Source organism: Ammodytes marinus, assembly GCF_949987685.1.
Source record: "Ammodytes marinus genome assembly, chromosome: 18".
Lineage (NCBI taxonomy): Eukaryota > Metazoa > Chordata > Actinopteri > Uranoscopiformes > Ammodytidae > Ammodytes > Ammodytes marinus.
In genome coordinates, this window is record NC_137222.1 from 14,824,868 (window position 1) to 14,839,265 (window position 14,398).

Below are 14,398 nucleotides of genomic sequence, written 5' to 3' on the forward strand. Positions count from 1 at the left end.
TAATGTTTTCAGATGTGAACAGAAACCAGTAGGCTGCTGATGGTCAGTTACGATTATTTTCTCTCTCTCACTCTAACCAGCGGGGGCTCTGGCTAACAATAAATAATATATAAAAAAATCACACAGATCACATGCATCAAACAAACTGAACACAGCCACATACACAGTCACACCAACAACAAAAAAACCTTTGCATCTTTTTCTCGACCAGCGTACACATGCAAACCCCAGAGCAGATCAAGGCTTATCCACCAGCAGTGGTGGTAGCCCCGCAGGATGATGGAGGCTTGCATCCAAAGTACCAGCTTAAATCTGCAGATCAATGGCTGACCTCCCAACCGGCTCCAGGCAGACTGACCAACACTACACACAGCTTAAAGCCCAAACCAAAGGCACTGCTCCAAACTGCATGCTGAATATCATATCGGCCTAATGATTAACCCCAGAAGACCATACTCTGTCAGCTTGACAGTTCTTTTTCACTCTGTTGCTCTCTCTAGATCTTTTTCTTTTTTAATTTTTGCAGTTATTGTCACTGCCTCAAACTCTGCCTGTGTCTAAAAAACAGAAGGTGACCTGTTTGGGGAATTATTGCAAAATAAATAATCAATACTTTTCAAGGAGCAGAAAGGCGAATTTTAACATGATGTGACGTGACTATCATTTCCAATGCCAAGAAAGCGCTTTGAAATGTGTGGAACATGGAATGACACTACAAAGGTAATAAGACCGTGTAGGGTTATATTCAGACATCAACATGCCTTAAACCTCGTAGGCCAGAGGCAAAGCTCTTGGTCGACCAAGCAAAAGCAGCATGATGAACATTATCAAAATCAGACTTTCCTTTGAATAAACACTCTAAACAAACCACACCCGAGTTAGAATTTGTGATCGATTATTGGAAGATTATTGGTTGTCCATCTCACGTGCATCAAACAGGGTAACAGCTTACTCTGAACTTCCAACGAGCTTCAACCTAACGTATGTATTTACACGCTCTAGTCTTTTTCTTTTAGACTCTTGTGCTTAACCATAATAACTTATTGGGCTAAGCGGTGCCAAATTATTTGGAGTGAACAACATTATTGTGGCTACACAGATGAAGTTTAAAGTGCTGCTGACATGATGCTTTCGCTGTGTGGCTGGTGAAGACAATAACCACTGAAAAGAGTGGGTTAATTGGCCCTGTGGTGTTGTAATAATTAAATAAAGGGCCTATAATTGACAGGAATTTGGCATCATGTCCCATTCCATGTTTAATATTAGTACTTTTATTGGTAGTTGTAGTTATAGAAGCATCATCCCTCAATTGTGAAATATTGTTCTCAACGCTGGCAGCAGCATGACGAGGGATGGTGATGTCTGGAGTCTACCTCCTACCATCGCATTCAGTTGACTTCTTACAAAGTTGTGAGTTTATTTCTTTTTTTCTCTCTCTTTGTTGGAATATTTGGTATTTGAAGGTTGCAATAAAGACATATCTGTGTATGTCTTCATATACCAGGTGTATTGATGTATATCACCTCCAAAACACTGATCTGAAGTCCCTCAACTTTTTCTCTACCATCATGAAGTTGACATTTGTGCTTTTGAGTGAAATGTTTCAACATTTAATGTGCAGTATGACCAATACTTTGGTTCATGACCCTGGGTTTCACCGGGGTTGTACTTAATGTTTAAGCTTAGCTACTTGTGAGCATGCTAACGAAGATGGTGACCATGCTGTCTTCTCAACGTTAGCATTGGAGCATCTTTAGCTGATGTTAGTCGCTATCAAAAGACATCGCCTGACTTTTTAGAGGGAGCAAGAAGGAGAAAGTTAAAGCAGAAAAAGTTTTAAAAGAACCACAGCAGGAGAAGCAATAGGGAGAGAAAAACCCTCAGTCAACAGGACCAGAGGTAACAGGTTTGCACAGATAACACCAAGCCAACTGCACAAACAGACCCTCGCTAACTTAGAGACACAACTTCTTTAGATTTTGTTCAGCCAAAGCAAGGCATCAATTGTACTTTAATTGGCCCAGTCACTCACAAGCTCCTTTCCTTGGTTTCCACAGAGATCACAAGGGTTAAGTCATTACTCAATCAGATTTCGTCAGCGCAGGGCAAACATGAAATATTTTTACTTCAAATTAACCAGTAGAAAATCATGCTGGCTGCCTCCCTCGGCTTTCTTCTTCTGCACCTCATCTCACTGTCCTCCTCCTCATTTATTGTTGGTTTCACCATGCTTCAATCTCTGTAACACGTCTGGGGGTGAAGCAATTTCGTATATAGCTAGGACGAGTTTGTGGCTGACTGTCAGTCTCTAAAACTAGCTCCCTGTGTATGACAACCACCGCATTTCATCATTTCTCCACCCTCTTCATTGCTTTGCCTCGAGTCCACATTAAAATATGCATGACTTTGAGTTTGTGTTACAGCTGTCAAGTCTGTGGGATCAAACTAATTTAAAAAAAATCCTTACGAGAAGCATCAAGGTTAAACAAGTAATTAGAAGGCCAAGCTTGGGATTGTCTTGGAGCGACACCAACCAGCAGCTAGCCATCAGAGCTTCTTCTGCCAGGCCTACTTCACTACCTTATCCAACCATGTTTGTACAACCCCCTCTAGCCCCACATATTTCATCTCAACTAAGATTGGCGGAACTACAGTGTTGCAGAAGTTGGAGTAGATATTTTGCCTGAAGATGTTAACAACAGCATGATAAGGAAAGGAATTGCAAAAAAAAAAAACATCCCTCACATCAATCTCCTCCAATAGATTTATGATCAAATATAATTTCGTATTGAATGCTGACTGGAATCTGAGGCTAATTTTGCCAGAGATTGCAATCTGATTTCCAAAAAGTAATGTAGAGACTTCAGTGAAAATTGAGGATCACACAACTCATATAAAAAAAGGTTTAAGATCTTCATAAATCAAGTAAAGGTGAGTGAGTTATTCAGTCTTGCTTTTTTGCATCTGAGAAACGACAGATCTTCCTATATCTGAAAAGTGCAATTCATTATGAGATTGTATTGATGCCATTTCAATGTGTTAAAGACCTGGCTCAAGCATATATTAAATGTATTTTCTTACAATGTCAGCACAGAAGACGATGTCTCCAAATAGGGATGTCTCGATCAAGTTTCTTTGGCCCTGATACCGATCCAAGTCCTTTCAAATATATCCTATCCAATACTTTTTTTAAAAAATATATAATATATAATAGATAAAATATATATCGGACACACTGGTACAACAGCTGCAGTACTTCATCTTACATAGTTACTTGATCCAGCTACTGGAGAGTGGAGACCCTGGTTTTAAAAACATTACATTTATAGGCGTAAATTATAAATATGATATGAATTAAATATTAACTGGGGGAAAGCGACTCCTGAGCAAACAAACCCGTCAACAGCCAAGTTCAATTTAGGCCTGTTCTCAAGTTTTGTGGTGTGCCCAGATGATTTTTCACTTGCTTATGCAGCAGAATGCTCACACTGCGGAGTGGGGCTCTCGTAAAAGACAGCAGCACTGCAACACTGGCATGCTGAGGTTAACCGAACACCATAGAGAGAAGGAGAGAAAGGATCGGATTTGATCTGCTTCATTTCAGCAGATTCCAATCTACTAACATATGCCTGGATTGGCTCTGGAAATCACTCACTTTGACAGTGTAACATGGTCTGAATAAAGCATCGCGGTGTCTAGAGATGAGATTGATAACTACTGAAAGAAAGAATAGTGTAGATACAGTGGCTTATTCAAGACACAAAAACCAAAAATTTGTATTTTAAATTTGAGTTTGATAAATCATACTTCATGGTGTATTTTATCATTACCTGCAATCACCTGTACTGTTTTTACATCAGCTTGTGGACTTATACAAGTTGAACCAAACCTCAGAGGGATAGCTGCACTCCCTTACCGCTCGTCCCTCACCCACCACTACGGTAATCCTGACAATCGACCAGATATGGAGCACTCCTCTCTTGGGAAGAACCCACTCCAGCTTCTTTCATTCTCCCTGCTGCTGCCCTTATAAAAGCCCCCAAAGACTTTCACAAGTTCAAAGCACCCAGAGAGAAAAACCGAAGCCCACTCTTCACCCTGTCGATACTCAAAAGTCTCGGAGGCTTGTGTCACTCTGAATGGTGCGGAACATTCCAAATCTCTCGGGGACATGCAGCCCCTTTTTCCAAAGGCAGATGGACGGAGCAAAGAGCATAAAAAAAAAAAAATGAAGACAGGCAGCAGGGAACTGGCAGAGCAATATATTCTGGGCTTCCAAATGTCCAATAAGTCCCTCAGTTTAGACGCAAGTTCAGGAGGCGACAAAGTAATGGAAAATCATTATGGTAGAAAATACAAGGATTGAAATGACTTGCCTCGGGCAACTGGTGATTGCTTTGTGCTGGCAGGGCCCAATAGAGAGGAGGATCTAAATAGTGAACGGTCTCCCGAGGCTGCGAATCACTAATTACTTATTAATGAGTAGAAGGGGAAACTGTGCTTTCAAAGTAAACACTCTTGAGCGGGGCCAGCTGAGCAAACGGAAAGAGGCAGCTGGGGGAAAGAAAGAGGGGCAGGGGAGAGGGTATGGAGACTTTGAACTATACGTCGAGACGGTATTGACTTTTCATTTAAGGCAAGAGACTTCGTTTAAATAGGCAAACAATGGCGTTTTTTTTTTGCAAATGTTACAGCACGAAGAGAAGGGAGGTGTCAAGCTCAGGGAAAGCAGGAGTGTGACAGAACAGGGGAGTACATTGTGAAAGGTTATGGAACACAAAGGAAGGCAGGGAAACCAAGACAGAGACAAAGACACAGATAAAATACCGGGAAGAGTACAGAAATGGAAATGGTAAAGAGACAAGCCTATCTCGGGCTGACCTTTACCAAGAACTGAATCAAAGAGCAGTACAGTCAAGATATGGCTAAAATAATGTGGAGATCATCTTTATTCCAATCCTTTTCTTTCTCCTGCTGATATTTTAGCGAACAATGACCAAGGTACACCACCTGTTAACCTGAGCTACGTTATGAGGATCAAAATCCGCTGACGTTACGCTCTGCATCATGTCTTGTGGAACTCCGAAACCGACCTCAAGCTAAATCCACTTCTGTATACCTATCCCAACATTGACCCCTGCCTCTTCCACGTGCCCAATCCCTGCATAATAAAACAACTGGTGTTGACTGCTTGGGCTGGCACAGCATAAAGACTCAATAGCGCACACTCACACCTTCACACTATCAGATAACAGGAATTAATTTGCATTCATCAGCAACACTGTTCACCCAGGGGGGATCTGTGCAAAATATGTTGGATTGTTTAGTCAAAATTACAATACAGCTGGGGCAATTTATCTTTTCAAAAGCCTGTTAATTTGTTCAGGAGGAAACGGTGTTTTCATTTGCATGTTGAATAAGAAGAAGCTGGATAACCCTTTTCCAACCTGTTACACCACTCTCTCCATGGCTAATGAGGCAGCGAGCAGGGAATTACTGACTCCACTGGGAGCCCTTAGCATGACAAACACACCGTGACTTCTCAGTTGGAGCAGAGCACGTCCAAGCGTGTGTTTGTGTGTGTGTGTGTGTGTGTGTGTGTTTCGGTGTCAGTGTGTCCTTAAACTATGAGTTTATGTATATTAACATATTCATGACTTTGTGTGTGCACAAATGTCAGTGTGTCTGGGATTAAAAGCCTGCAATTACATTCAAAATAATTCAATTAGATTAGATTAGATCAGATCAAATACACCCAATTACACAATAAAGCAGAGAGGAAAACGGCAAATTAAATAGCTCTTTGGTTAATTGTGCTAATTTTGCTGGGCAACCAAGATAAAGAAGCTGGTTAGGCTGAATTTAGGACACATTTTATATGCAACAGGAGGAACCTGAATGTGAAATTATAGGAGTAGGAATTAATGTACACATGACTAACTTAGAATAGTTATTCTGCATCTTGCATGTTTAAGGACACTTTTTTACGTTATTTTCTATTTGTCTTACCATAGTAACAAAAGAAAAATCTCATAACATTAATGTTAACAGCCAGTATGTATTTCTCAACATTTTGAAGCAACCCCATTTCTTTCAATTATACGCTACATTATTTTTATAGAATTCCAAAGAGTTTTACGGTCAACTCAAACAACATTTACAGTAAAAAAAAGAAAATAAATACTGAATCCATTTGACAGCACGCACACGAGGAATAAAGGCTGTCCAGAGATATTCTCAGTATGCATCTGTCACAAGTAACAGTAGACTGTGGTGAAGGACAGGGAGTGATATGGATAGCGGTGTGAAGGGTGAGATAATGGGGGGAAGAATGGAATAACTCCAGGGAACATCCCGTAGATGGTTAATGATGCACACCCACGCCAATGCATAGACAAACACTGGCTGACAGTACACAAACACATATACACGTACAACATACCGAGTCATACACATACAACAACAACATATTCTCCAGTCTCAACATCCGGTGATCGGAACTTCAATTAGACCACCATCCAGGGCATATCAAGCGCTTAAAGGCTATTTCAATTTTTTTTCAGGAAATCCAGCAACTGAGGGAAAAAGACATCAAAAGCACAGGTTAAAACCTGTAAGATAAAAGCAATTCAACAGTAAAGCTGACCCGAGATTAATGATCAGCATTCGGATGTTCAGTGTCAGAGTTTGGTATAAGCTGGCAATCAAGTCATGTGAAGTAGCCGTGTGATTTTCAAACACTTTGAGGTCTAATCTTTTGGTTTGCTAATGAGGTTTTTTTGTTTGAATTTTAAAGTCCATACTATCCCAACGGATAACGGAAGAAAAAAAAGACGAATATTTGAACCTGCAATACTTGTGCAAAAAGAAAAGAAAAGAGGCACTAAAAGAAAAACACCGGCTTTAAAGTTCCAATTCACACACATGCTGACAAATGTGATAAACACACAGTGCGGGCGCTAATACTTCATGGGAGTTCATCATCACTGGAGTGAGAGAAAAAGCAATGAGGCTTTTTGGCAGATTTCCTGCTCACCCAGGGTTGACAAATTGCCAAGGCTCTCTGTCACGGCCCCACTTTAAGGCTTCTAACTGTTTCAACTGCCATGATTTAGATCTCAGGCATAAAAGTAGCAGGCTGGAAATGCATATTTCTTTTACGCCTTCATTTGCATCGCACAACACGGAGCAATTACAGTCACTTTGAACGGTAATTTGTATGAGACAAAGCGCAATGAATCAATAAGCACTTTGGTTTTTTGTTGCTGTGCAGAATCGCCTCAGATAAACATTTTCCTCAGACAAGGCCATTTTGGTGGCGAGTACATGAAAACAATAACTAGCACAACGGTGTAATTAAGGTGTTTACTAGTCAAATCAATTATTTTCAGAATGTCAAAGACGGAAGGTGTTGAGCTCTACAAGAATCTCTCTAAATAGACTTGGAAGGTTACAATAAACACAAACAAACATTTTCTTCAAAACTCTACATATCTCTGAAGAGAAACCTGGGCATACATGTGATCATTTCATGCAAGGGTAGAACTAGTGGTATAAATAATATATACACAGTATATTCTGTAAATGTTATACCAGCCATGCCACAAGTGACCCATTTTCTGCAAAAAAAAAAAAAAAAACAGTACCATATATGAACTCTATTCAGACTTTTAGCTCTCAGTTTTTAGCCTTTATACCAAAGTTGGACGTGACCGAAATAGCTTTCTCTTGAAAGCCTTGAAACGAATACCAAGCAGTTTCAAGTTGGTCCAGGGCCAAGTCGAAAGCGTGGCGGGCTCTTTCTGTGTGACTGAAATAATTTTTCAAAAAGAAGACGGCAAAAGCAAAGCAGGACAAAGATGAGAAGAAGAGAGAATAGAAGTGTGGTTTTTATGTGGTGTTTCAAACTATAAAGCCAGGTTATACCATGCAATGCACTCTTGGTCAGCTCTTTTTTGATTAAACAAGCTGATTCAAATAATGTTTGCATATCACAACAGTATGGTAAAAACACAGGATTTGGCTCTAACTGTGACTCCATCAAACTCTGCTCTCTTGAACGGGAGAGCAGATTTGACACGTTTGCTTAATCAAGCTATATACGTTTCAGTTTTTTAGAAACTAAGAGGCCTTGTACTAGATTAGTTATGCACTTCATGAATCACTTCAGCATACTACTTGGCCAAACAATGGCATTTCATTTTTTAAGAAATATCTTTCTATTGTATGCTTCAGTCCCAGTTTCATTAGTTGACAGTAGGGGTGTGCACGTGTACACGTGTACACGTGTAACCGTTTAGTAAATCATAACCGTTTAGGAAAAATCAATAAACGAAAACCGTTTTTTTTTTTTTTTTTTTTTTTCAAATTTCAAAGTTTTTAAATATGTTCTGGAGACACGCGTTTATTGATTTTACATCACTAATAAACTAATTGGGGAGGATAAAAGCTAGTCTGCCGAGAATCTGTCTGTCCCTCGGCGAGTGTGTGTGTGAGTGAGTGTGTGTATCGGCGCACACACACACACACACGGGGAGTCGCCGTGCTGGGACTCGACTCACAGCCATGGAAGAGTGATGAAAGATAACCTAAAGATTAAAGTTACCCGGTTGACGTGAACTACCCTCGTAAGTAGCCCGAACTTTATAACACCTGTTCAACATGTATTTAACGTGGACATGTAGAAAGCGATAGGCTATATTAATCAGGAAATGAATGAAGCGCGATTATGACGGCGAACGTGTGTGTGTGTGTGTACCATGGACCTATTATAAGAGGTGTGTAAACGAGCGTAGTTCATGTCAATTGTGTGTTTACAGGCGAACGAACGCGTATGTGTGTGTGTGTGTGTGTGTGTGTGTGTGTGTGTGTGTGTGTGTGTGTGTGCGCGCGCGCGCGCCTACAAGACGGCGGGGGCACGAGGACAATGACGTCACGGTTAACCGTGTACACGAAAAAAAAGGGGTCGTGTAACCGTTTACAATTTTTTGTAACCGTTCACACCCCTAGTTGACAGTGTGACATACTTTGAATGTTATTGTGGAGTTTCGAGGACTCTAATAGGTTTAATCTATCACTGCTGCTTTCTCTAAGAGTCTGCAAATGTGTTCTTTTTACCTGCTTCTGTGTACAATGACATCCACCGAATGAGTTTGTAAAATTAGAGAACATTAACAGAATGAAGTGTGTTCTCCTAGGAGGAGGAAGGCTGACTCACCTAAGGGTGAAAATCTGCACTGTAGAAAGCGTGGACAGCGCCAGAAAAGTGGAGACTGTCTCTCTCTGCCTGATGGGCTTGGACGGTGCCATCACCACAAAGTTATTGTCCAGCTTGAGCTCCAGCATCGGTTGAAACAGCCTGACACTCCCTATGCGCTGCATCGGCGTGTGCCCGGCGAAATAGCCCATCGGCCTCTGCTGCTGCTGCTGGTCTTGGCGAACTGAGCTGTCCTTTCTGGAGTCCTCAGAGTTGCAGTCTCCGTTGTCCGCAGTTTGAACCATGTAGTAGAGCTCCACGGGGGTGCCCTGGGCCTGCTCGGTGGTCCTCTGCCTGCCTGGTCTGATGGTGGGCGGGCTGAACCAGCTAGCTAGGGGCTCCAGCTCCGCCACGCATATCCCCAGCTCACCTTTCAGCCTGCACGTGCCGCGCACCTCTTGGGTCTCGTGGAAGGCGAACATGCGCACGCAGGGCAGCTTGTGGCCGGTGCTGTAGTCGTCCCAGTCCCTCCCTGCCACGTAGAACAACACCTGAACCTTTGGCCAACTGGGGTGAATCCTCTCGCTGATGATATAGGTGTGGACCTTCCAGTTGAATGTAAAGAGAGGTGGCGATGATGATGATGCCGATGTTGGCACCGATGAAGATGATGATGAAGTGAAGGAGGGTGCGTTGTTAAAAGGCCCTGGCCCGGTCTGCAGCAGCTCCAGAGGGACAGGCTGCTGGACAGACAGAGGGCCGTAGCTAGCGTTGATGAAGGGCATCTGCCGGGCCTGGTGGATGAAGAAGGACTCGGTGCGAGCCTGCAGGCTGGAGTTCCTCATTAAGTCCTGATTGGCCTCCTGGAGAAAGAACGCTGACTCAGCACCGAGTATCCGGTAGCTGACAGGCAGATAGATTGGCGTGGGGCCGTATCTCTGCAGGCCCTCCATGATCACCGTGCTGTCCAACACTGAAACAAAGAGAGAAAAATGGACAAAGACAGGAGTTGTTATCTACCCGTTTAACTATGTTTCACTAACTAAGGCACCTGGAATAATAATTCAGGAACAGCGATGATCATGCATCACGGTACTTGTCAATGCATGAGGAAGATTTATCGTCTAAAACCATATCAACAAAGCCCCGAGCCAGGCGTGAAATCAAAAGGGCAGAATGAGAAAGATTGGACGAAATAACTCAGGACCTGGACGGTGCCACTTTATATTTTATCATAACATTTGCATGCATTGCCTGTAACCTGAGGGATTCATATCTACAGTCAGTCCTAGTGGTGAATGTTAAATGGTTTGTTGGAGACATTTCCATTTGATATCGCTTTCATGAGCCGCTGCTTTTATTTAACAGAATTTGTTAGACTCCATTCAAAACACTTGCGTGGTTCCGATTCGCTGGCTTATCAGGCTTGTCCGCGTTCCTGCTCTCGATTTCTTTCATTATGACTCACTAAAAGGACTTGTTTTTCTCTCGCCTTCAACCTTTCCTTCTATTCCCCTACACTTCCTTTTTACTTCTCAGATTTGATCATCTGTTTCCTTCCTGCATTCTTACCTCCATCAATTAAACCGCCACTTTCATTTCACTATACTGTCAAGTACGGAAAAGTTTGCATCAAATGCCATGATCATATTCTTAAACTGTGTCAAAATGCCAAGCATCAATTGTAATTCTAAGCACGTTATGAGTATATTGTGCATTCACAGTGGGACGCTGACACAATGACATGTTCTTAAAAAGTCAATATGTATCCTATGACAATCTCTGTGCTGTTGATGCCCTTTTGTTCTACGATGCAATACATAAAAAAAGAAAAGCAATTCACAGCGGTAAAAGATTCAAACAAATCGTGCTTGGTGGTTAGACAGCTCAAGGGAGAGCTTGAAGAAAACAAGTATTATATCTTGCTAAGGTTTAATTGGAAGTGGCACTTCAATGCTGCAGTTTGATTGATGTCCACTGTTTGCACACAATAAATGATTACCTGTTAGAACAAACATTTTTTAATGCCGTATTTTGGTAATGGAAGCAAAAAAAAGATATTTCCGAAAAAATCTGTGTTTATTCCTCAGGCTAAGGTATGGGTTTTGATAGTCTGAAGCTGTCAAACTAGATCAACTGACTTCCCGTTGTTTTCAGGATACCATCGCACACTTGTCCCATTCAGTAATGCACTACCTTTGCCTTATGCATATCCCTCACGGCACTTATACCATTCAGTACTAGTAAGTTAAAAACAAAAGAGAAATAAGGATCTGTTTGGTAGGGTTAACAGAACTCCGGTATGTTATTGGCACCATTACGGAAAATTTTCAATTGATGCCCAGCCTAAGTTGCCTCCCAATCACTCTTACTTTCTCTTCCCATGTGTGACTGTGTGTTTGCATTCACACGGCAAACTCCTATCTTAAACCAACCAGTGCCCATTCAACCTCACCAGAACCTGGCTCTAAAAACCTTTTTTCCATCCCACCCTCTCTCTAACGTTCAAATCCTCCTAATCCATTGTTTTTCTTCACCATCAAGCTCCAGATATTTGGACTGATGAAGTAGCCAATAAGATCTCATTGATTTTCTGTCCCGAACCCTCCATGCTGTTGGAGACATGGCTAGGCAGTGACAAATCCACAGCATCAGAGCAATGGCCCGGCTTGCAGATAGACAAGAGCAGTGCTTAGCAAAATTAAATTAAATTGAAAAAAAAAGTATTGTTTATCGCATAATGACAAACACTTGCCTTACGTTTGTGGCTCAAAGAACAAAAAAAAAAAAACGTAATGCTCACATAGAATCACACAAACATCTCAAGAAAACAGTGAGTAAAAAGACCAATGTGTCTTAGAAACAGGAGGAGGGAGAATGTAGTGATGGTTTGCCCCACCTGCTCAATGTTGGTTCTGTGCCATACATTAGGCTTTAAACAGTAATTGATCAGACTGTAGACAGTTCCTGGTGCTGAAAAGACATTTTCATTATTTCTCCTTAAACTGTATGTCCTTAGGAGATGTTCATTTATCAAAAGGTGCTGTCTTAGACTGTAACCCAGCCTAATATGGGGCCTAATGAATCAATTGGAGGGACAATATTCGATCCAAGTATACTGTAGCAGCTAGGTCTATTTTGGTATACATACTGTATATCATACAGGCCAGGCCATGGACTTAAACTGGAAAAAAATCGAAGAGCATCTAGAAGTCCATTTTATTCCACCTTTATCTCTTCCACAGCTATGAAAATTGCTGCACGAATGAAAGACAGCCACACAGCTGAACCTAATTAAAGGCCTCTATTCTATATAATCATATGCATTTAAAGGAAGAAGTCTGACACTGATATGGATAACAAAGCCATGAAAAAAATAAAAATGAATCATACATATAAACTTAAATTTGTTTCATCAATCTGTAAGAAGATGCTTTTTTGTTTGTATTCATTTTGCAAACCTTTTTCTACTTTCTTCTCAAACCCCATAGTTTTTACTGCACCTTTTATACACCACTGCATCCCTGATGGTTAGGCATACCAAAGGATGTAAAGGCCTCCACTGTGACAGTTAACTGCTGCTACTCAATTTTGACTGAGACAATGATCCTTACCCTGAAAAATGACAATGTCGTGCGCTGGGCAGGTGCTTATAGTGGGTGCTGTGGATTTTCTCTCATTTTGTGTCTCTCATTTTCTCCGGGGGATGTGACACACTGTCCCAGTTTCCACTTTCCACCATGACACAGATGGAACTAAATGCCTCATTACGGCAGAAAAAGTATGTAATTTGTAACCTCCGATTTGGAATACGTCCCTCTCCATGACACCAATAGGCCGACGTAAATAGAGAGGCAAAGTCGGTGTGATTTGTAGCCCTGAGTTGCCCTTGGATTTCATGTCTGCGGCTATACTGTACTTATAAATCATGTCTGCAGGACTGTTTCTGCAAATGAAAAAGGGAATGATTTGTGCAGATAACATAACCTGCGTGGTAAATCCTGGCCGTTAACTCTCGTTGAGGATTTCTCTGGCCACCGCCGAGCCCTCAGGATGCGAAGCTGAGGAGTCTGATCACATCTTAAAACATGCAGCTGAATGGGACTGGCCTCATCATTAGACATATGTTCGACTCAAGATTTAATGTCTTGATGTTATATTCATGCTGTGCGCACTAGGGGGAAGGGGGGGAGCCCTAAGGAGCACGGAACTCCAAATGAAAATACATTTATAGTATTTTCCACGGAATCCTTACACCATGGCCGGGACCAACTTCCAAAATAATCTCTCAAAATAGTATTAAGAGCAGCCATCTTCCTCCAATATACTGCCACGTGTGGCTTCAAATCAAACAGTTCCTTTATGATCACCTGTTTGGATCCCTGGCGACCTGACTAGAACTTCACCCAAGAATTATAATCCATTCATCTTGCCTCCGTCTTCCCACTCCGTCTCTTCTCATCATATCTTAAACCTCTACCATGTGTGCATCTTGCTTCTACTCTACTGATCAAACACAATAAATTGGCCCGACTTCAGTAATGCATTAATCAAACAGATTTCCTCATATGAAATCTATAGAGAGAGAGAGAGAGAGAGAGAGAGAGAGAGAGAGAGAGAGAGAGAGAGAGAGAGACATAGACATAGAAAGAGAGAGAGAGAGAGAGAGAGAGAGAGAGAGAGAGAGAGAGAGGTGAACGAGGTAAAGGGTGGGAAGATGAACTGTTAACCGTTTGGAGTCGGTAATGGGTGTATTTATAAAAAGTTAGAGCACAACAAAAAATTATGTGCGGGCCCACATCTCCTTCATTGTAGAATTCAGTTTAAAATTAGATTATTTTTTCTACTTTTATTCGCCTGCATTACTGTAGAAACACCGGTACAGGAGTTCACCGCTTTCCAACCAGCTGATGCACCTTTCGTTGTCTCTTCTCTTACTAATGTTGTACATGAAAAACAACCACAGATGGTCACTCACAAGGCTAGAATCTGAAATTTAAATCTGGCCCGTCTGTATGTCCATCTATAATTTACCCCATAAAGTTCAGATTTTCTCCATGACAGGCATAACGGAAAGGTCTGGCAATAACCTATATTTTCCTTAATGCCAAGAAATCCTATGAAAAGTGACCCAGCCAACAAGCCAAACCTGGTATAGCTGTTTCCTCTGTGCCAAGTAGCTCAATTTCTGCCCAAACATCT

The 14,398-nt window shown here is 41.6% G+C and overlaps 1 protein-coding gene across 1 annotated transcript in view; it reads right to left on the bottom strand.

Moving 5' to 3' along the window:
* The window catches only part of LOC307265248 (transmembrane protein 132C), a gene marked incomplete at its 5' end in the record, with an annotated part of 130,711 nt that overhangs the window by 77,380 nt on the left and 38,933 nt on the right, over positions 1–14,398 (bottom strand). The window contains one exon of the mRNA XM_080046900.1: positions 9,218–10,169. Within this exon, the coding sequence (XP_079903026.1) occupies positions 9,218–10,169 (952 nt within the window). The remainder of the gene's footprint in view (positions 1–9,217; positions 10,170–14,398) is intronic.